This window comes from Stegostoma tigrinum, chromosome 16 (genome assembly GCF_030684315.1).
Source record: "Stegostoma tigrinum isolate sSteTig4 chromosome 16, sSteTig4.hap1, whole genome shotgun sequence".
In the NCBI taxonomy this organism is placed as follows: domain Eukaryota; kingdom Metazoa; phylum Chordata; class Chondrichthyes; order Orectolobiformes; family Stegostomatidae; genus Stegostoma; species Stegostoma tigrinum.
This window is the reverse complement of record NC_081369.1, coordinates 47,575,301-47,599,880: the sequence shown is the minus strand read 5'-3', so window position 1 is coordinate 47,599,880 and position 24,580 is coordinate 47,575,301. Positions and strand designations below refer to the sequence as shown.

Below are 24,580 nucleotides of genomic sequence, written 5' to 3'. Positions count from 1 at the left end.
CTCCAAACTGTTGTGGAGTCTAGATCGGTGAAAGTATTTAAACAGGAGGTAGGCGATTTTTTTAAAAAAATCTTGAAATTGAGGGCTGTGAGTAAGTCACATGAAAGAGAAGTGAAGCCTGGGGCAGATCAGCTACAATCTTATCCAATAGTGGAGCAGGCTTGATGGACTTAATGGCTTAATCCTATTCTTATTTCTTATATGCTTAAGAATTGTAGACAAATCTCACTTCACGTGATCTACTTTGCAGGGATTGAAGAGAAAACAGATATTCAAAACAAAAGAAGACAAAAGGTGGCTTGGGTCACAAGGGTCCACAGGTCCTGCCATCATATAAATAGATGTAGGACACTGAGTCAACTCCTATAAATGTAAAACAGACTATTCTTGGCAGCAAATGGCACCAGTGAGCCCAAGAAGGAATGAAGGTCACAACACTCCAGAATGTTCCAAAATGTTGTACAGTCTAAGAATTTTTGGAGTGCAATCACTATTGAAATGCAGGGTAAGGTGGCTGCCAATATGCACATAGTAAGACCACATTAAGAGCATGAAGAAAAAAGGTGAGGAGCATTCCAAAGGCCACAGAAACTAGATGAGTACTCCAGTATTACTGCCAGATTGAGGTAAAAAGTGGACAGAGGTTCACGGATTTCATGAGAGCTACAAGAGAGCTTACAGCTTTCCACTCATCTCTCTACTTCTCTTGAAGGCACCTGACAATGCTCCTTTCACCCATCTCCCAGCATATCATGACTAACTATCACATCCTTTATCAGGCAGTATTTGTAGGGTTGCACTGTAACACTTATCCTCCTCATTGAAAACATACACATCCCTTTTTTTTACACAATGCAATAGCACTTCTCTTCTGACCATCACGACCACCGACACCCCACAGCTCACTTCACAATACGCTCGCTTGATTGATTGATTTATTGTTGTCACATGTACCTGGACACAGTGAAAAGCATTGCTTTGTGTGATATACAGGCAGCTAGTACCATGCAATGTGCAGCAGGGTAGCAGAACAGAATGCACAATACAGTGTTACAGCTGCAGAGAATGTGCAGAGAGAAAGATCAGAATTGATATAGAGAGGTCCATTCAAAAGACTGATAACAGTGGGGAGGAAACTGTACTTGAATCTGTTTGTACGTGTATTCGAAAACTTATGTCTTCTGTCCGACAGAAGCAGATGGAATAGACTTTAACCTGGCTGCAGGAGATCTTTGATTATTTTGGTTGCCTTTCCAAGGCACTGGGAAGTATAGGAGTCAATGGATGAACGACTCGTTTGCAAGATGTACTGTGTTGTGCTCATGATTCTCTATCTTGTGGTCTTAGGAAGACCAGTTGTCAAACCATGCTGTGATTATTCCAGACGCTTTCTATGGTGCATATATAAAAATTGCTAAGATTCCTTGTGGATATGCTGAATTTCCTTAGCATCCTGAGGAAGTAGAGGTATTGTTGTGCTACCTTGACCATCGCATCAATGTAGGCAGACCAGGATAGATTGTTGGTAATCATCCTTCCTAGGAACTTGACACTCTGCACCATCTCTACCTCAGCACCATTGATGCAGACAGGGGCATGCCCTCTACACTGCTTCCTGAAGACAATGACCAGCTGCTTCATTTTGCTGACGTTGATTGAGAGATTGTTTCTGAACACTTAATCTCTTTCTTGTATTGCCTTGTCATTATTTGAGATCTGACTTACAATGGTATTGTCGTCAGCAAACTTGCAAATGGAGTTAGGGAGGGATATGGTCACGTAGTCCTGTGTGATGAAGGACTATTGTAGGGGCTGTGTACAGAGCCTTGCGAGGCACCAGTGTTGAGGATTATGGTTGGGGAGGTATTGTTGCCTATTCTTACTGATTGTGGTCTACGAGTCAGGAAGTCAAGGATCCAGTGACTTGAATCAGAAGCACAGACCCACATCTTGGAGTTTAGAGAAGCGTTCATTTGAAATTATGGTGTTGTAGGCAGAACTGTAGTCAAAAAGCTGCAGCCTGATGTAGGCATCGTTGTTATCCAGATATTCAAGGGATGAATGTAGGGCCAGTAGGCAACTTGCAAATGATCAAGGCAATTTGGTAGGCTGGAGCTGATGTGAGCCACGACTAACCTCTCGAAACACTACATAACTATGGAGGTCAGAGCCACCAGGTGTATTCATTGAGGCATGCTGCAAGATTTATTGGCATTGGGATTATGGTGGTCTTCCCGAAGCAGGTGAGGACTTCACATTGTAGCAAGGAAAGGTTAAAGGTGTCAGTGAATACTTCGACCAGTTGGTCCACACAGGATCCGAGTGCACTGACGGGGGCTCCACCATTGCTTTCTGTGGGTTCACTCTCACTTGCTATTCCGTTCATCAACTTTTCACCCCCATTTCGTTTTGAGCCATCAAGTATCAATTCATGCATCAGTTGCGTATCTCCATTGAAGTTTAAAAAGAAAACTTACATTCTCTTGCTGGGTTATAGGACATTGAAGCAACTTTATGATGAACTCATGCATTTGCTCTTCGGTGGACATAGGTAGCACAGTGTGGGAAAGTAAAAGAATGGAGTAGAGGAACATTAGGCAATCAACTTTATGGAATCATCTTTCAATAATGTAGCACTAAGATGAGAGTCTGGTATATTGCTGAATAACATGAATTATTATATTTAGACTTAATAATGTACAAGCAATGTTATAAAGAAGCCAAAGCCAGAAACCAGTTTTTGACTTTGTCTTCTTTTTGACCAATTTGTCTTGAAATAAGCTCTTAGGTGTAGAAATAAAACGACACAACAAAAACCTAATCCCTTCCCCTTCTGCAGGGCAAGATAGCCCTTAATATGAGGGTGAGGACACAGCTGGCAAGAGTCAGAAGATCATTGTCCTCTTCCAGGCTGAGCAAGAGAAGTCCTGGGGATCCTCAGGCCGTGTAGAAACTTCAGTATCAGAGAAAGAGAATCTGGCAACTCACCCTGTAAAATATTGACACCTTACTTTTCATTCCTACATTCACCTCAGTAAACATGCAATTCATTTTAAAAGATGGGGAAATAAATTGTTCACAGTTACTTGGGCTGAACTATGAAAGGCTAAAATAGTAAGTAAACAGTTGTAAGCGTTCAGTGAAGTGTTTGGCATGAGACAAGTGCAGAACGTGGCCCCACAGGAAAACACTTCCATTTACGCAGTTAAACAACCATAGTTAACAAATAAAAAGGCAGTGACAAGCTAAAATAGAAGGTTTAAAAGATTTGCAAGGGAAAGTAGAACTCCAATTGACTGGGAGAGCTATAAACAGCAAAGAAAATGCAAAAGGTGAACATAATTTTTACAAAAATATGAGAGGGATTTTAAGACTAATAGCATAGTTCTTTTCAGAAATGTATTAAAAGGGCTGTAATGATGAATATGGGTCCATTAGTGTCTAATGTAGGCAAGAAAATGATGGAAAAAGGAAAGCAGACAGTAACTTTTATCCTTTTTCAGAACACAGAATGGGCAAAAAAAATGCAGTCAAAGAAGGGAATTTAAAAAAAAAATTCAAGGAAGTACTAAACTCAATGCAAGTTTAACAAGAAAAAATCTGAAGAACAAAATAATGGGCATACAGTAGACAAATGTTCAGGGTCAGGTGCATTAGTCACAATTTCTACATCACTATATGTCCAAGGATTATGCTTTTCAGATGGAAAATTACATATATCTGTCCATTATTTAGAAGAGAAAACCAGCTAACTACAGGCCTGTCAATTTAACAGCAGTTGTGGAAAACTTAATGGAATCTATTCTTGGTGTCAGATTGATTGAGAACTCAAATAATTATAAGCTGATTAAAGAAACCTACAGATATATTAGGTATGGAATTATACAGATAATGTCTATATGGACAGAGAGTACTCGATGAACAGAAAACACCAGGAAGCTCAGAGGAACAGAGCGATCTTCAGGTGCTAATCCACAGATCCCAGAAGGTGGCACATCAGAGTAGTAGGATGCTTAAGGAGTTACGGGGATACTTACCTTTATCAGTTGTGGCAGAGATTATAAGGGCAGGGAGATCATGTTGCAGCTGTACAGAACTTTGATTCAGCCACAACTGAAGTACTATGTACAGTTCTCATACCACACTATAACAAGGATGTGATTACACTGGAGGGGGTGCAAAGGAGATTCACCAGGATGTTGCCTGGCATTTATGCTGTGAAGAGAAACTGGATAAGCTTGGGTTGTTTTCTTTGGAGCAGAGAAGGTTGGAGGGGACCTGACAGAATAGAGGTTGGGTGTATAAAATTATGAAGGGCATTGACAGGGTGAATAGAAAACATCTATTCCCCTCAAAAGATCTATCGGGGGTTTACCTCAGCCTGGCTGGGAAATCCTAGCCAGGGGTGAATTGGCAGGTGCTGGAGCTCTCAGATCGCACTCCGAGCGCTGCCTTTTAGGAGCTGATTGCTGCTCATAAAACAGCTCGTGGCCTCCATGTCTGGGAGCGCTGCTCCCTTTGCTTCCTCCTCCTGGTTTTGTCGCTGACATCCAGAGAATGTTTGTTCACTTCTTCTGGGACAAAAAGACGTACTGGGGCACGGCACAGGTTCTGAATCTCCCTATTGAGGAGGGTGGTCAGTCACTGGTGTGCGTCTGTGCCCAGCTGGTGGCTTTCCACGTTTGGACCTGACAATGATACCTTTATGTTGCGCCTCCTCCTCAGTGGTGCCCCCTGGTGACCTACTTTTTTCTGCCAGCCACGTAACCTCAGATATGACACGTAGCTCCTGTTAATCGACTGAGAGGGTTTGGAGATCACCCTCAGTGCACTGCCTGTCTTTTACCAGGAACCTGATCACTGTCTGGGACATGGCCGACTCATATCGCGCCTACCCTCCGGCAGGAGTGGCCTCCATCGTCAGAGAGCCGCTGCTCAGGAATCTGCACCTCAGTAATCGCCGTTTCGATTGGCTGTCGGAGGGGAGGGCCATGGCTGTGGGGGTGACCAGAGTTGGGGACGTGCTGGATGGTGGGGCCCTGGGCTGGATGCTGCCACAGGAATTGGTATGCAGGGCCGCGGTAGACAATCGGTTCATGGCCACTATCATTCAACACTTCAATATAGCAGTGCTCGGACCCGACTTCATGCACCAGTTAGAGGATGCTCAGGTGTGCGGTGGGATCCTGTCTGCGCATACCCCTGCCCAGACAGAATTTCACTGTGGCCCCATTCCTCCCCCTAGGGGCCTGGTCCCCACACCTGAGCCGCCTCCGGAATTTCACCCTTGTATCTTTTAAGGATGTAAAACGGCGAGCCCTGTACAGATTGCTGCTGCACACCATCTACTCCTTCTCCTTAACCCACCAACCTGGGCACACCCATTTACCACCGGGAGGCAGGGATCCCCAATGGAGGGCCCTCTATGTGAGAGTCCCTTCCCCTTTCCCTCGGGCATCTTGGCAGTGGAAGTTGGCGGGGGGGAGCAGGGCGGGGGGAGACGGGTTTGCACACAGCAGTCCTGTGTAACCGCAGACTGTAGTAGTTCACAGACTCCCCGCCCAACTGTCTGTTTTGCAGGGCTGAGGGGTCTGTGGACCATGAATACATTGAGAGTCCGTGCTATGCTCAGTTATCTTAAGGAAATCCTTTTGTGTTTTTGGCTGCACTTCAGCCCTGTGCTCCTAATCCTCGGGCTCGCAGTACGGAGGGGGTTTGGCAGGTCAGAGGATCTCCTCGTGTGTCGGCTCCAGGGCCTGGCCAAGCTGGGCATAAAGGAGGCCGTTATGGCTGACTTCCTGCCCCTCTTCAGTGGCTACATCCATGCCTGGGTGTCCCTGGAGAAGGAGCATACGATGTGCACTGGCACTCTCAATGTCTTTAGGGAGCGGCATACACCCTGGGGTGTGGAGTGTTTATTTCCCTCAAAACTCTATTCCAATTTGTTCCCTACCCTCCCCCTTACTTTTTCTTTCACATAGGTATTGCCCCTTCAGGGGCTTTGCTTGGTATTGATTCTTTGGTCACATGGGCGTCTTCCCTGGTGGTGGTGTGTTCATAAAGTTATTTGCACACCTGGAAAAAAATAAGGTGGCATAATTTTAAAGCGAAAGTCAGGAGATTTCAAGGGGGTTTGAAGAAAATCTTTTTCATCCAGAAGGTGGTGGGGTCTGGAATACACTGCCTGGGAGGGTGTGAAACCTCACAATCTTTAAAAGTACTTGGATGTCATAAAAATTAAGGCTGTGGGCTTATTGTAGGAGAGAGGGACTGCCGAGTAGGTAGTATATTTTTGGTAGTACCATCTTAATGGATCGAAGGGCCTCTTCTGCAAATTATGATTCTGTGATTCTAAGAAGAAATAGACAGCAATGGATTCAGTGAAATGATGAATTGTGTGGGTGGAATGGAAATTTGCAAAGTGGAACAGGCAAAGATTTTTGGGCTAAAACAAAAACCATGGAGAATGGAACTCAGTGTATGCCTGCCAGTCAGGAAGTTAGGCACCTGCCCTCTGCATGAAATAGTGAGCCAGTAGGCTTTACACATCCTGAAACCTCCAGAGTCAGTGAATGTCAACAGCTACTACTGGTGGGGACACCCCATGAAATAGCTTGTTGCATGCTTGCAAGGTCAGAGATCGAGGGCAGGGTTTTGCCATTTGGGCAGGGACTTCCTCTTCAATTTTGTGGGCAGGACCCAATCAAATGGCAGCTACCCAGGGTTGCTGCCTGCTCAAGACCCCAACCCACCTCAAGAGCTGTCAGTCCAATAAGAGGGCATGCAGCTCAGAGCCTCAGCAGCTTCATAAGGTCAAAGAACAAAGAAAATTACAGCACAGGAATAGGCCTTACGGCCCTCCAAGCCTGTGTCGATCGAGATCCTCTGCTGGAGACATCCTGGAGACCTGCTACATTTCACCAGTAGGCAGACAAAAATTAAAAGATTCTATCCAAGGCATAGTGTGAAGACCTCTGCAGAAATTGTTAAGGCTGTTCCCTGTTACAGCTCTTTAATGTCTTCAGAAACAAAAATTCTGCGCTGGGCCACCTCCATTCTGCCATTGATAAAATCCTCTCACCAACAGGGCATGGTCAAGGGCCATTCCAATATGACTCCAGGCACTAACTTGCCCACACTTCCTGCCCACTGGAAAGTAAAATTCTGACTGTAGATTTCAGGCATCACTATGTAAACAAAGCTGTTGACCTCACGCAAGACATTGTATGAGCCATTGGAAAGGCTATCACTTTTCCTGAAAATATGGCAGTGTGGTAACATCTGGGCTCCCTCAGCCCTCTGCAATTTATACAAGACAGGATGATCAACTACATAGAAGCAGCACACACATCTTCACACAAAGGGCGTATGTTAACCTGCTTCATTGATTATTGATTGTGTTCTTCAACTTACAGTATGTGACGTTCTAAAACAGTAAAAATTAATATCAGTTGTTTAAATTGAAACTGTAACATGCCTGTAACAAGCAATAAGGACAACAGTCTGAACAAAGAAGGCTCCCAAGATATCTGGTTGGCATGGATGATGAGTTAGACTGAAGAGTCTATTTCCATGGTGTACATCTCTATGATATTTTCATATGACCCATACATTGCAATTCTGAAATGTAGTGTGGGAAACTTGGCAAAAATCTTCAGGAATTGTTTGTCAGGACTGAGCAGCATTCCAATTCAAGGTAAGTGATAGTGACCAGGCTATCTCTGCCTTGAACTTCTTCTAACTGCAGCTGCAGGAATGCGTCTAATTTTGTGACAGTCTGTGCTTTAACAAGTGCATAGCGTCCATTGCTATCTCATTTGTAATTTAAAATAGGGCGATAGCAGACATAATAACAAACTATTCTAGACTTTTCTTATGAGCAGTCATTATATATTAATATACATTAACTCCAATTTGGATATGTTTGAACATATCAAATGGTGCTGCACAGCATGTGCTAAGACAACGAGTACGGTAAGGATCTTTGTGTAAACTAACTAGTCCCAGAATTTTATCCTGTTATAATGTCTTTAGCATTTTCATCATTTTCTTGTCAATGAACAGCATTTACAGCACAGAAACAATTGTCCAATGCTATTGTTAGGTTCGCAAATTACTCTTCCAATTCATCTAATCCTATCAACATATTCACTGTTACCATTGCACTTAAACCTTCTTCATTTGTGAAAAAGCAACCTTCACTTTCAATTCACAAGTGTATCCATTTATATATTTTTTTCAAACTGATTTTAAACTGCATCAAGAAAAATACACCTGTCAGCACTGTGAAGTATGAACGGGTGAAATAGGGTGATTTTGTGATTGCGTGCAGCGAGGAAACTCAGCCCTCATCAATACACATTAAAAGACTAAATCTAATATCTGTGTTTTGCCATTTAATTGTTCCTGATAATACTGATTAAATACCAACATATATGCTTTAGCAGGCAGATGCTAATTGGTTGTAAATTTATAATCACTTATTGTTAATTCAGATTTGTGAGATTGGTAAGCGTTTATATTGGATGGACTAATGTAGGCCATTGCCAACAAAATAAACTGACTTTTTCAGTGTTTAGCTGCTGGAACAACCACAGCACTGCTTTTACACCGAACAAAAATACACAGTATCACAGGAAAGCAGGAGACTTTCTACCATGATCTTATTGATCGACACAATGGGTTCCATGGACCTTACGGCAAATTCCTGCTTTTACTTCTCACGTTCTTAAGGTAAAATTTGATTATTAAATTCAGCTTCAAGCTGAATTTAATAAATGCCTGTTAGTGTTTATAGGATACTTAAGCTGTCTGCTCACCATAGATTTAGTGAATACAGGCGGGTGGTCATTCTTGTCATCGATGATGATAGTTGCAGTTGCTGTGCCTGTCAATCCCACATCACTGCCTGCCATGTCTTTAGCTTGGACAATCAATTCATATTTCAACGCTTCCAAAGTCTAAACAAGAAGGAAAATTAATAATATTAGAATGATACCCATTTACATCTTAGATGGATGAAACAATTGCATTAGTACCAGACATATCATATGTTAGGAAACAAATATTCCATTCAGGATTATTTCGACAAAAATGTATCCAGCTGACAGATGAGTTGGAAGATATTTTCTTGCCCATATGGCCCAGTTTGCGCCTGGGACAATAAAAGAAACAAAATAAACATATTTAGTGAAAACATCATCCTAATTTTCAGGCAGATCTCAATCCTGTTAGCCACGTCGGAAACAGGCACAAGCCTCACACTTTAGGAATCAAATGATGTAATTACAATCCCTGATGCCAATTCTGCCACAGAGGTATTGGCAGATTCTCCAAGCAACAATTATACACAGCAGAAGTCAAGAGCTGAACCATTTGATGGAAAATTAATGAGATGTTCAGCTACCAACAGGAAGCAGGATTGATACTCACTGGACAGAATCTAGAGTGGAGTTGGGACCACTTTGTATGGCTTTGCATTTGCCATCCAATTAAGGGCAGGTAATGAGTTGTTGAGACCTCAGGTCCTATAAGTGAGTTTGAAATGTTGGCCAGCAATCAATCCTGTTGACATTAAGGCACCTGTTCCTTCTTTCTACAGGCTAAGCAGAGGCCACCTCTAGTGCTGGTAGGACTGAACCATGCCACCAGTCCTCTGACTGGTCGTCACCGGTACCATACCGGCATAGGGCAGCCTGGCTAGGAACAGGGTCAGCTCATACTTTCAGAAGTGGCAGGATTTAATTATCCTGAAAATATTCAGATCATTAACTCTAAAATCATTTGGGACTGTACATATACAAATTCTTCATTTTGTTTTACGTAAAAATAATACTTTTCAAGTGAAATAAAGCTGAAGTGAGAACTCCCTGTTTTGGAAATATCAGGTACTTTGTCATTTCAAAATCTGGCAGATGGTCAATGCAGGTAGGCTTTATAACATGCCAACAACTGAAGAACAGGAGAAAGCCATATTGGGCTCAGGTTGAGCTAGAAAGCTGGCTTCCTGTAGGTGGAAAAATTGAGGTATTCCCTGTCAGAAGGAATTAGGAGCTTGTATAGTAATTGGTCTACAAGGTGACCGCTCTCTCTTCCAGGGAGCTGTGAGCAGGCTTTCCAGCCTTGTTAGTTGGAAAGCTGCTGTGGTTATGCCCTCAGTTCACCTCTGCTGGGTAAAGACAGATCTGGGGATTCCTTAGAATCACCACAGTTTGGAAACAGACCTTTCACATCCACACCAACCTTCTGAAGAGCATCCCACCCAAACCAATCCCTTTACTCTATCCCTGTAACTCTCCATTTCCCAGGGCTAACCCATATCCTTATACACTGTAAATAATTAAACATGGCCAATTCACCTAACAGGCACACCTTCAGACTATGGGTGGAAACTGGAGCACCCAGCGGATCCCTACGCAAGCACAGGGAAAACATGCAAACTTCACACAAACAGTTGCCCAAGGGTGGGATTGAACCCAGGTCCCAGGTGGCGTGAGGCAGCAGTGCTACCCACTGAACCACCATGCCACCCTTATTGGCAGGTAGGGGGTTCCTTCCAGGCACTGATATTAAATTTTTCCATCCGAACATGCTCTGTTTCACTTAGAATAATTAACAAAAAAACACATTATGTTATATTCGGACAACAAATCTATTCTTTGTTCAGATAAAAAAAAACTTAAAACAATTCTATTATTCTGGTGCTGTTGCACTTTCTGAATATTGAATTAACTTCATAAGATGAACATCAGAGCAGTTCTTAAACATGTTTTACACAGATCTTACAAGCTTCTTGTTTCATTGCTAGAGCTCAAAACTAAATTGAAACGCAACTGAATTATTAGTTGTATATATGATATATTAAATCTGTTTTTTTAATATTTGTTAGCACTGTCACAACACAATTTTACAATCTGCCCCATGCTGGCTAGCTGAATGAAACGTAAGTAAATAGCTTGGCTGAATTAAGATTTTTCATAAAACTGACAAATATCTATTTCAAGATGGCACTGCAGCTTTAAGAAACAGAGCTGATCATCAGCATTGTGAATTTCAAACATGGCGTTTGCTACACATACACTTGTCTTTCAATTCCAACAGAATTATCTGCAACACCACCATTCTCCCTAAAATGGTTACTGATGCAGTTAATTGTGCTGTAACTGACACTTTCTCCTTCCGTATCAAAGATAAATCACAGAGGAGCATCATCAATTGTAATTTTCTGTCATGGTATGCGGTAGCTATGAAATTACCCGGATTGTGACAGTCAACCCTCTGATGAAATTGAAGAACAGTCTCTTTATCTCAGTGGACTAGAGTGATGGATTGATAAGAATATTCCCTTCACAATCCAGAGAGCAAAGATCTGAATCTCAGAGCTATTTGGTAGGCAAACCTACCTTGCTCAATTGTAACAGCTATATCTCTTTTAGGAGAAATCCGGAGATGCAGAGCCCTGGGAGAGTGCAGATAAATGCCATTGCTATTGATAAGTGGGCCTCCTGTAAAATTATAGTTGCTGTGCTTTGGTGCCGCTGATGAGAAGTCTGCATCCTGATTTTGATGTGATTGAGATTGAGGACCAATTTATTGAAACATTCTATTTGACTGACCGAAGCACGGAGTTCTTAACTTCTTATTAAAGCAGACACAAGAAAGGGCCCTGTCATTTGATCCTTGCTATTTGTCAATAATTCTTGTAGTTACAAAGGCACAAATAAATCACCTTGTTATACCCAATTCAAGCAATTAACTCTGGAACATCATTGTTAATTTGCATTTGTGAAACTTTAGGGCTTACTACTTGTTAAAATGCACACTTACTCTGGATCAAAATCTCATTTGTTCTGTTTCCTGCATTAGGGAAGTTGATTTGTACATTTGTCTCATTATTTGACATTATAACTGCTGTAAAGGTGCTTCTGAAAGAAGCAAGCATCTGCCTTGAAGAGCTGGATCAGTGAACGAATACAATCATATTGTTTATATCAATCTGTTTATTATTTACTAAAACCAAAACAACTGAAGTACAGGATTCACCACCTTTCTCAGCATGTGTACCTATCACTCAAATGCCTTTTGTAATGCCTAGCATTAAGTTCAAGAACTTTCCTCCTAAAAACCTTTCTTTCTGTCTCTCTAACTCACCCTCCTGCTTTAAGGCATTGCCTAAAGCCCACCTGTTAGACCAAGATTTCAGCTATTGTCTTCATTTCTTCTAATACAGTTCAGTATAATGTCTTGTTTATAATGGTCCTGTGAAATGCTTTGGGACATTTTTTTGAGGTTGAAAGCACAAATACAAACTGTATTGGTTAGTGTGATGACCTTTCTTATTATCTGTTTCCTGCATTTCAATTAAGTGCATGTTTTAGGTCATCAGCTGTTTTTGCTTTAACTGCTCTTTTGAACTGAGACCTGCTTATCTTTTATTGTGATGATCAGTATTCACCAAAATGTCAACCTGTCATTTCTTTTTCAAGATGCCAAGGCCCTGCCATATTTTATTTTAAGCAGTTTTTGTTTTTGCTTCAGATTTTGTAGCATAAGCTTTCATTCAAACCAAAATCCAAATTGTTCTGTGGAGGACCTTAGTCTAATTTAAACAAAAAATAGCAGATGCTGCCAATCTGAAAATAGAGTCATTTATTCTCACATACTCCTGGGCCCATAATCTCATTACATGAGTTGTATTTAGTACAGCTAACCCAATTTCTCACTCTTAGCTCTTATTATCGCTTATTCAGCTTTTCTTCTATTTTGGCCGGCTGTACATTATCTCCTTGTTTATCTACCCCTTTCACATTTCTCTGTCACTCTGGGCTCCATCTCCGGCTATGTGCTCACCTCTCCTCTCTCCCCCTTTCCTCCATTGGCTTCAGCATAAATACCATGTTTTCCTAGCTATTAACAGTTCTGATGAAGTCATCAAGCTTGGAACGTTAACTCTATTTTCTTCACACAAATAGAGCCAAAACTGCTGAGTTTCTCCACCAATTTCTGTTCTTTCTCCAGATGTTATTTTAATATTCACCTCTGTCTCTTGTTATCTTCTTTCATAAAATCTAACTTGTAATTGAGCAATAAACTTCCATCATCCTCAGCAATTAATGTTAAATGTCACAGTCAACACTGTATGACAATTGTCTCTTGTCTTAAGACCACAGACCGCTGTATTCATTCTTCCTGCTGTGCTGCTGAGTTAACATATATATGTATACATATCTTTAATTAGTTGAATGTTTAACAAAAGAAATCTAATAATCTGAATGCCCTCATGTCAGTAGTTTAATTAAGAATTGGTCACAAAGTTCAAAGAAATGTATTGCTATGTGCTGTTTTGCTTTTGATCTGGTTGTAGCATGCTACTAACACACTTATTTCTAGACCATTCATTTATTTGGGGCATAAATGAGAAATTTTTTTATAAACATGGCGATGTCACTGTGAATAAGTAATCTTATGATTATTAGATTAATGAGAGTTTAAATCTCGTGCTCAGTACTGTAATGCTACATGAGATCATTAGGAGGTAGTTAAACCAGGTGAAGCTCAATGTGAAGATTGCCTATCAAAATATCTATATAAACTTTGTTCCTGATCTCTTTCCTTGGATGTGTGATAGGAATGTGAGCTGGCTTTTAGAATGGCAATGCCTCATATGGCAGATGATCTCTACATCTCTGCCTTGTGAGAAGCAACTCGCAGCATTGTTAACAGAGTTCGAAGGAGTGAACTAGAGAAGAATAGACTGGATCTTACACACAGCACGAGTAATTAGGAGCAGGCAGTGGGTACACAGGTGAGGTATGAATAACATGTGCACTCCTTGATGATCAACATGAGGATGTTAAAGAAATATAATTTCTGAAGAAACGTCATTCATTCAAGCATTGGCAATATTCTGATCAGTGGGGATGATCTTAAGCTTATGGGCTGCACCTGATGTGGGGCTAGCCAGGACAGAGTTGACAGAGTTTTTTTTTAGATATTTTCAGAATTCTCCCTGCTCTCTTTACTCCTTATCAAGGTAGGCCAAGAACAGTGGAATGACGTGAGAGATAAAGGTACACTCACAGTTCCTAAAAGGAGAATTATCCTTTATGTGACAGTTGAGAGTCGTTTAAATCCCACTTATGCTGGATATTAGCCACAAGCTTTATCTCAAATACTTCAAGTTCAAAATCTGATCTGCTAGCTCCAGTAAATCTTCTCCTAGTTTGAGCCAATTCCCAATTATACCTAGAAAGCTTATCCTAATGCATAAATGCATTGGATTTCCTGCGTTCTTAAAGACTAAATTGCTCCACATATGTGATAACTGGGCCTGCTTGTTCTGTGCTGGGAAGCTTTGTGCCTCATATAAAGGAGGATGGGCTGATGAGAAATCTCACAGTTGACATCATGTGATCATCTCAACCTCCTTTGGTGCCATGTTGGCTAATTTCTCCTGGAAGGAAAGAAAGGGAAGATGTAAGTCAGATGAAAGTGGGTGGCACAGTTTTAGAGCTGGTGTGGGTGCAGGAAAGATGTGAGTTGTCCAAGTGAATGAATGGGCGTTGCAGAGGGACTGCAGGGTTGAATGTGCTGGGTTTGGGATGGGTGAGAATGAATGAGGGAAGATGGTCATGCAATGGTTAGAGTGGTAGAGCATGAGTCCTGATGAGAGGTATGTGCATTAACTGAGATAGAGGGAGTGCAACGTTAGAGAGATGGCAGCTCTCATTTTGGAGAAATGTCAAAGTTCATTGACCTTCTTCTGGCACAGAGACTAGAATGAATCAGGTGGCAACGCTGGTGCTGGCTGACAGAGTCCGGTGTCGTGGCCTTCAATGCCAGTCGTGGGCGAATTGGATCTCATTTCACTGCATTTCTCCATCCACTAGGACCTCCAAGTCCCAGTCCATAAAGCAAGGTGACAATTTCCCCTTCTCTGACATGTCTGAATTAAATTTCATGCAACTGTGCAAGGTAGCTCCGGATTCACCATCCTTCTCCATGTGTACAATAGTCTTTTAAAGGCAGTGCCAGCATCAGGAAGGTTAGTCTATTACAAGATATCCCAGCAGTAGCAAGTTCTGCCAGTCAGAGCAAGTAGTAGAATTGGACTAGTATCAGAAATGCATCACCATGAGGGCAAGGAGGCTAGTTTTTAAAGCAAGTTTGAGTGTTCAAGCAAGAAATCTCACAGGGCTTTGTAGAGATAAACCTTCTATGAAATTCAAAGAAATTGATGCTTAGCCAAGATATCACAAGATTTATCCAATCAGCTTTTGGTAAACCAAATGGGTTACGTCAATGCTGAATCATGACATTTGGGTTTAAGAATGATCCAGCTACTTTCCAAAGACCGAAGGACCAAAACTTAACTTGTGTGTTAAATGATGTGGTTTACCTGGAGGCATGGTTATAATGAAGCACCTGGAAAGAACATGTGACACAATTGGAAGCCTCATTTAAACAATAACAACTGACCTAGTAATAAATCTTGTCAAGAGCGAGTTTGTTAAAACCCAGATAACTTACTGAGTACACTTTATAGAGCAAAGGCATGTGACGTCAAAGACAGAAAAGGTAAAGCCTTTAATTGATTTATCCATTTCTAAAATGAAATGTGGGAAATATTGGAATTCCTTGGGTTATGTGGCTGCTATTGACTGCTTGTGCCAAACGCCAGCACAATAAACCCTCAGCTTAATGTGCCTAAGTATTTATAGTTTGCGTATTGAATGTGAGTGGTGACTTTGGCAGCGCCAGTATTTGGGAAAGGAAGGTCAGGTTGAGTGTCTGCAAGGAGATAAATTGCAATAATTTAAAGCAAACAAACTTAGCACGCACCTATGATAGAATCTAAAGCCTATAAAGAGCAATTCCTCACAAATTTAATCAGCTGAACACATGAGGCTTCCTGCTCTTTGAGGCTTAGTAAGACACACTTGCTGTAAAGCATCACATGCACGTGAGGCAAAATAGTTTCTTATATCCCATAATGAAAAAGCTGTTGTTTGATTCCAAATTTATCTGAATTTAATTGAACTATTTTTTCTTCAAAGAAAATCATGACATTGCACATAAAGTCCTTTTGAGTCTGTTTTTATTTGTTTACAACTAAAAGATGCAGTGACACCATCATTTGGGGATACATCATTGCACGACTTATATTTAACATCATTATGCTAAATACATGATGCTTTAAAAACAAAATAAAAACAATTATCTTTCCACAAAAATAATCTTCATTTCCACTCAGAAGCTGCTTGTAGTTACAAAAATGACAATTCAGATTTTGAAAGCTGATAATTATTTTGTCAATTTTCTTATCCCAATCATCCTCAAACAATTTAAAAGCATATTTAAAACGGTTAACTTTCCCTAAAATCTAGATTCAGAGCTGTTAAAGTGCTGGTCTCATTTATTGGTTCGTTGAACATTTTACAACGTGTGATTCAATTTTAAAGCCGTATTAGTATCTCGGCAGCGTTTCCCTTGGCACGCAAATGCAGTATCTGCAGTGCATCAAATGCAGCTTAGAGTGCAGTTTTTTGCAAATTAATTTGGGTCTGTGGCTCACAATCAAATTGAAAGCAAAACTTTAGGATAAAACTGCTGTTTAATGAGGCCATCAAAACAATAACTGAAGTGGGGCGGGGGAAGGGATTTTCCTTTCATTTAATAAGTGACGAGTAAAAGGAAGTCATGGAGACCATTTGCTTTTGTTCACACACCAGAATCATTTTTGAAACAGGCTTTTAAATGAGTGGCCTGGGCTACAAGAGTGCTTTTACTGGTGGTGCAAAATAGCACTTGAGAATTTTTTAAAAATGCAAAACCGATTGGTCAGCATTCCTGGGGACAACAGATGAGAGACCGTTTAAATGTCCAAACAGGCTCCCATCCCACTTCAAGTAAACAGATTGCATCCTTTTCTTCCACATTGTAAAAGGAAGGAGCAAGCACAGCCTATGTTGTTGGCACTCCCTCTCCTTAAGAAATCTTGCATGCAGTCTTCAAATGGAAAGGGTTTTTTATTTACTTGTTAAAAAAAAAGACTTATCTGGGGCCTAGAGGAGGGAGAGGGCTCCTTGAGGTCAAACAAGAATCATTTAACCTGAAGCAGCTTATTTTCATCTAGCCTGGCTATTATATCTGCCCTGTCTGACTGTCTCTGCCTACAGGCAGAATGGTACAGCTGACTAACCTTCTGTCTCAGGTAACTGGTGAGATTCAATTAATAGAATGCTGTCAACAGGACCTAAAGTTGAGAACTGTTTTGAGGCCTTTCAAGTGCCATTCCTTAACTATATATGGCAACAGGAATTTTAAAAATTCTGCTTTCTAGTCACATTTCATGTTTCTGGTAAGTATTCTTTCTTATTAACTTTATATACCTGCGGACCAACAGTTTAATCAAATTAACTCTGATTTTTCTCCACAGATGCTGCCAGACCTGCTGAACTTTTCCAGCAACTTCTGTTTTTGTTATTTAAATTAGACTTGACTTTTGGAATTTGCAAATCCATTCACTATGTGATAACTGTGTAAAGGGAATATTGTTACAGTTTTAATATTAATGTATTGAGCTAATAATAGCCTATTATAGTAGTTTCACATTCTTTTTGTAATAAAGAGTTTAAGGAATCATTCATATAACTGAAGATTAGCAGTTGAATACAAGTCCTGACCAGTAAATGGAGATGGTTATTCTGATTTCTGTGTACTGTACTGTTATTAATGACATCCTGGCAATAAATATGCAGGGGTTAATTATTTTTCTGCGGCACATGGCATGTCTGTCTCCAAAAATGTCTTGAAGAAATTACCATTGCATTAATTTATTCTGAAATGAAGAATCGATTTGAAAATAGGAATGGGTACTGAATGCAGTTTTTCTGCTTAAAGTGAAATAAATTGAGCAATTTTGGTGTTACTCATGAACATACAATTTGCTCCAATTGAGATCACAACCCCTTGGTTTCCATGTCAGTAAGAGAAAATGTCTTTCTGTTTCTGCATAATAGCAGTTTTAAAGGACTATCTTTCCACAAGTAATAGCGGTCAGGAACCTGGCAGAGAATGTTCCTTTCTAACATTGCTTACTGGCCACATAAAATGCTTAACTTTCGGAATCTCTAATTTGGGAAAGGGCACTAAAAGAATGTTGTTTTCAACAATTGATTCCATATAATCTAACAACAAAGTGTACCTACATTATAAGCTTTTATGTATTTATTGAAAGGACTAGCCAATTACTTGCAATCGAGTCCTGAGCGTGCATTCATCTTGGTCAGTACAAGCTCATGCTGCTTGACAGATTGGTTCGAATTCTACATTTGAGCACTGATTAGACTTTGCCACAGCCATGTGCTAGTTGTTTTAATTCTTGCATCCAAGTCAGCAGATTATGGAATGAAGTCCTACTCCAAAAATAAACACAATAATCTAAGTTAAAACCACAGTACCGACAGAGCGCTGCAGTGTTGGAGGTATCGTCTTTTGGATGAGGTGTTTAAAATCAAGTACCTGTTTACTCAATCGCAAAGACATTCAAAATCCCATGGCACTCTATTGCAAAAGTGTCGGGGAGGCACGGTGGCTCAATGGTTAGCACTGCAGCCTCACAGCAGCAGGGACCTGGGTTCGATTCCAACCTCGGGCGACTGTCTGTGTGGAGTTTGCACGTTCTCCCCGTGTCTGCGTGGATTTCCGCCAAGTGCTCCGGTTTCCTCCCACAGTCCAAAGATGTGCAGGTTAGGTGGATTAGCCATGCTAAATTGCCCGTAGTGTTCAGGGGTGTGTAGATCAGGGGGATGGGTCTGGGTGGGATGCTTCAAAGGGCGGTGTGGACTTGTTGGGCTGAAAAGCCTGTTTCCACACCGTAGGGAATCGAATCTAATCTTGACCAAAACGTATCCTTCCAAAATCACAAAAAAACAAATTGTCCAGTCATTATCACACTGCAGTTAGTGAATATTGCAGTGTAGATGATTAGCTGCCACATTTCCTATATTATAACAGTGATCATCTTTAAAAGTAATTAATTCATTGTCTGTAAAGCACTTTGTAAAATCCATTGGCCACAAATTGTGCTATGAAATGTAAGTCTTTTTTCGTTAGCTCCATTACTGGACACACAAAGGGATTACAAAGAGGGATATTGTTGAGGCAACAAAACCCTTTTAAAATGTTCACAAAGAAAAATTATTTTAACAGTTGTAGAATCCTGGCATTCAACAGGTAGAAGGGGTAGTTTTTACAACACTTTCCTTTCTCAAATAACGTTATAGGTTTTATCTCCTCTTTGGCAGCTCTTTGCTAAACATTGTAGATTTAGTTGCAGTGCTTCATGTTCCCAGAACGAGCTGCACCTCCTACTGCCTATGGCTGAATTTCACTTTGGGATTGTGAAAGTTTTACCAAAGGTACAGTGTGAAATCATCTGATCAATAAGGTCCTATGAAAACTCGACAATGAATGAGCAAAGAAGAGATGATCAATTATGTCTCTCCCGACAATATCAATACTAGTCAAATTGTGTTAACAATGCTTAAAGAGGTTCACAGATTGCTTTTAGGAGTTTTCAATGCTTGGACTGGAGTGAAATCATACACGAACGTATTTCCTAACTCGCCATAGTCATAGGATCTCTGCCAAGAGTCCCACACACAATGCAGGCAGCAATCCTCCTTCCACTTAAATGAAGAATTAATTCTCACTAGATTGTTACGTGACATGCTCAGCAGTGGTGCTGAGTTAAAGTGTGTCTAAAAGTACAGCTACTGATGGCAATACAGAAGCTGTTATAAGTAACTGGAATAAAGTAAAATACAACAGAAAAACAGGGCAGAGCTGAAATATATGCCATCTCTGACCAAAGCAAAAGGCTTTTTATCCATGCACAATGCAAAATGATGAAATAGCAACAGATTGGTTAAACAAGCCAGAGAAGTTAAGCATCACTACACTCATCACTCCCATCACTTTTGGCACTGTTTACCAGACTGCAAGAAACCTTTCAGGACACACTTATTGAGAAAAGATTATTTTGAACATGCAGAAATTAACTGGCAGCCTAAAATGGCATTTAGTACAATGAAAACAGCATTGTTGCCCTCAAGGAGTTGCGAGAAGCAATGTTAATTCACACCTACGTCACCAAGGAATTAAGTTTCATCTGAGGGAGATAAGAGATGTGTTCTCCTGGCCAAATGTAAGCAACTAAATCAAGGATCGCATAAGCCATGCAGCACTTGTAATGACTACAGAGCTAAGCAAGCTAAGAGAACAGCTGAAGACTCTCAATGTTTTGGCCAGATAATTGAATTAATCAGGGAGCAGACCTCCTCACATTGGCAGGAGCTGATTATCTTTTCATTGTAGACTAGTAAGAGTTGGACCAGCTGCTTCTCCAAATGACATTAAGGTTGTTGAAAGCCCTGAAAGCACATTTCAGCCATTATGGCATTCCCAATATTGTGATGAGCAACAATAGTTCTTTAATTCCCAAGTGAAGAATTTAATCGCTCCATAAACAATTGGGAAATTCACCATTACCCATTATCTCTCCACTATCTCCATTCAAGTCGAAAGGCTGAGGTGGGAGTGAGAATTATCAAATGCATCATAAAAAAAATTGAACAAACACTGCACAGATATATACAAAGCAATCCTTGACTTGAGGAATATACCTAATAAGGCATGGAAAGTAGTTCAGTACAAAGGTTAATATCATGTCATTCACAAATTGCTTCTCCAATAGCAGAAAATGGTACTAAAGGAAGAAGTAGGAATGATAGTGAGTAACAAGTAATGGTAAAATGGCAGAAAACCACATCTTGGTTTTGCAAACCATTGCCAGAGTCCGTCATTGTACAAATGCTCAGGGATCTCAACAAAAGTCAGCCCAAGTGGTAATTTGCGATCTGGGTAGAGCAGCTGTCACCATAATGTCATATGTGGTGGAAGTGAACAACCACAGGTACAGATAGAGCAGTGGAGAAGCTGTTCATTGACAGCAGGAAACTGATCAGAAAGACACAAACCCAACTCTGACATAGTTGATGTGTATACTATCAGACCCAGACATTCACAGCACCTAACCACAGAAATGACACCGGTGCCATGGAAACAACCGATATGGGATGACACTGTATTGCTGACAGCAACAACATGCACACACACCATTGACAGACTAACATGATTTAAAGATTATCTACGCACTGCAGATGCAGAGACCAATGAAAATAATAAACTGCTGCTGCAGTAGTTGACTTACTGCATAACTTAGGAAATCTCAATGTACATGACATTGCATGCAAGTTTTTTGCATAGAAAGGATGTTTGGATTAAAATTTAATCACGTAAAAATATCCTTCCTCATTTGTCATAGCCATATGATCTTGACAATGAGTTCCACAAACTTCAGGCAGCTTACTGACACTTCAATAAAGAATTCATTCTGACCAAGCTGCTGTCTGTTGTTCTCAGAACACACAAGTACTCAGTTTTAAGGCTGTGGAACTTAGAATTACAACCATCTCCTCCACACCTTAAGGAATCCTAATCACTTTGAGTAACTCTTCTTGAAACGTGATATTAATAATCAGTGCATTAAGTGTATGTTTGGAAGAGATCATGAAGTAGACATTTTATTGATTCTTACTCCAGATGGAGAACACTGACTGTTGGGAACCGTTCAAGTTCTCCAACCCAGACAGTGAGCTGCGAATGTAACTTTCTATCCAAAATGAATGAATTTCAAAAGATCTCCTGGAAATTTTTATCAATTTCTGCTTCACTTCCAATGCTAACTTTGCTTTGTAAGAGGCATTATTCCAACAGTAAATCTGAATGCAATAAATTGCCTCATTAACAGGTGAGGGCCTGCTACTCAATCTTACATTGAACTTTGTGGAACAGTATAGGAGGATGACAGGTCAGATTGAGAGTGTGGCAGTGAAACAAAATGGTCGTTGACCAGGTGTTTACTGTTACATTTGAATGGACAGTTTCCACAAAGTGGTCACACAGTCTTAGTTTAGACTTACCAGTGTAGAGGAGGTCTCACTGTAAGCAACAAATAAAGTAAATGGAATCGAAAGGATTGCAAGTGAAAATGCTATTTTACCTAAAAAGGTGTTTGGGGCCTTGGATGGTGAGAATGGAGGACATAAAATGTCAGCTGTTACATCTCCACTGATGGCTTGGAGAGGTGCCATTCATAACAGCGCAGAGCACTGCAGATGCTTTAAGGACAAACCAGATGTGACAGAAGGAATGCTCCTTTCAAAAGGCTGAAAGAATTAGGGAGGTAACTATATATTTATTGGTGGCAGGACAATGGACGTGGCAGAAATGGTGCAGGATGATTTGCCCAATGTTGATTATAGCTTATCTTTTGGATAGACACTCTACAACCTTCCGAGCATTAAATCCAACAAGGTCAGATTATAAGGTCTACCTTTTTGTTTTCAGAAAACAGCTGTTAATCATGATCTCTTTCTTGCCATGGCAAACCATTTCAATCCATCTTATGTTTCTTATCAAATTAATATCTATTTAGTCATTTAATCTCTCCTCCTTTCAGGCCTATCACAGACCTTCCCTTTTATTGATTCGAAGATAACAAGGTGTAGAGCTGGATGAACACAGCAGGCCAAGCAGCATCAGAGGAGCAGGAAAGCTGATATTTCAGGTCATTTCTATAGAAGGGTCCAGACCCGAACGTCAGCTTTCCTGCTCCTCTGATGCCACTTGGACTGCTGTGTTCATCCAGCTCTACACCTTGTTATCTCAGATTCTCCAGCATCGGCAGTTCCCACTATCTCTGAATCCCTTTTATTGATTCCCTCCTTTCTCTGCCTCTATATTTTCCCAAAACTTCTTTACGTTTGTCACTTTATCCACTACCAACTGCAATCGTTAATTTAGGAGCTGCATGGTGGCCCTGTGGTTAGTACTGCTGCCTCTCAGCACCAGGGACCCAAGTGCTTTGATTTCCTCCCACAGTCCAAAGACGTGGAGTTTAGGCAGATTGGCCATGTTAATTTGCCCATACTGTCCAGGGAAGCCAGGCTAGGTGGGTTGGCCATGGGACATACAAGGTTATAGGATAGGGTCAGAGTAGCGGGTCGCTCTTCAGATTGTCAGTGCAGACTTGCTGTGCTGAATATCCTGCTTCTGCGCTTTAGTGATTCTATGAAATCTTTTTGGTTTGATTTATTATTGTCACATGTACAAAGATACAATGACATCTCCCCTACACCTTCCTCCAATCATCTTGAAATTATACCTGTTCATAATAAACATTTCCACCCTGGGAAAAAGTGTCTGGCTATCCACTCTATCTGTGCCTCTATCATCTGTACATATCTCGTGGTTGCGAGATATGAAGTTTCCAGAAGACCACAAGGAGTTTGTGATTATCCTCAGTGACCATGAAGACATTGCAAAGCATAATATGGATGTCATTCATCAGGCAGGGCAGAACAATTAAATGTAACACATTTTCTTAATCATTTACCATTTTGGTTGAAATATTTCAGGTTATGAAATCTGCCACTTTGTTTGAGATATCAGAATATGTGACTGTTAACTTTCAAGATTCTGTGCTCGTGGCTTCAGGGACTTGAGTGTGAAGTTTACTCTTCACTGATGAAGAAGCCTTTGCATGGCATGGTCAAGTCAGTCATTCAGCATTTGCTATAGAATAGTCATCCAATAGCATTGACAACTGAAACTGTTCAACCCTGGTCATCAGCAGCTGCCTCACAACGCCAGTTCGAGTTTGATTCCACCCTCAGGCAACTGTCTGTGTCGAGTTTGCAAATCCTCCTTGTGCCTGCATGGGTTTCCTCTCGGTGCTCTGGTTTCCTCCGGCCGTCCAAAGATATGTAGGCTAGGTGGATTAGCTGTGCTAAATTGTTCGTAGTGTTCAAGGATGTGTAGCTGAGGTGGGTTTGGGGAATGGGTCTGGGTGGGATGTTCTGAGGGTCGGTATGGACCTGTTGGGCTGAAGGGCCCGTTCCCACACACTGTAGGGATTCTATGAAAACAGACCAGAGAACATCAGTTTAGCAGAGGGACAGCGAGAGCCGTATATGTATGGTAATGCAGATTTTGGTCTTAGAGTTAAAAACCAAAACTACCCATCTCAGGAAGGCAAGATACCCAAGCTTTACAATTAATTAATGCGAGATAAGTTATTTTCTTAAAGACCCCTAAAGAAAAATGGAGGTAGAAGTAGCAATCTCTAAAATTTCACACTGTCCTCCATTCCCCATTGCTATGTTTGAGACTCCTCCTAAAGCATATGCTGCAGCTGCTGTCAAACACCTAAAATTCTCTTCCTAAATGCGATGTTACCCAATCAGCCATACTAGTGCTAAAAGCTCAGTTTGAGGAAACGAATGAAGCTTAAGGCCCAATTTCAGATTGGTTCGGAGATTCGTAGTTTTGGGCATATCTACATAGCACTCACTCATGGGCAAGCCCAAACGAATTTCCACACTCCTGTTGAGAATTGCGGGTCCCCTTAAACCATTGTTAACTCAGCATTGCATGTTTGGTCTTTCCCATATAG

The 24,580-nt window shown here is 40.9% G+C and overlaps 1 protein-coding gene across 1 annotated transcript in view; it reads right to left on the bottom strand.

Annotated features, from left to right (window-relative positions):
* Positions 1 to 24,580, bottom strand: part of cdh13 (cadherin 13, H-cadherin (heart)) — a 1,035,536-nt gene that overhangs the window by 153,160 nt on the left and 857,796 nt on the right. Inside the window, exon 8 of the mRNA XM_059651748.1 lies at positions 8,820 to 8,960. Coding sequence (XP_059507731.1) covers positions 8,820 to 8,960 — 141 coding nt within the window. The remainder of the gene's footprint in view (positions 1 to 8,819; positions 8,961 to 24,580) is intronic.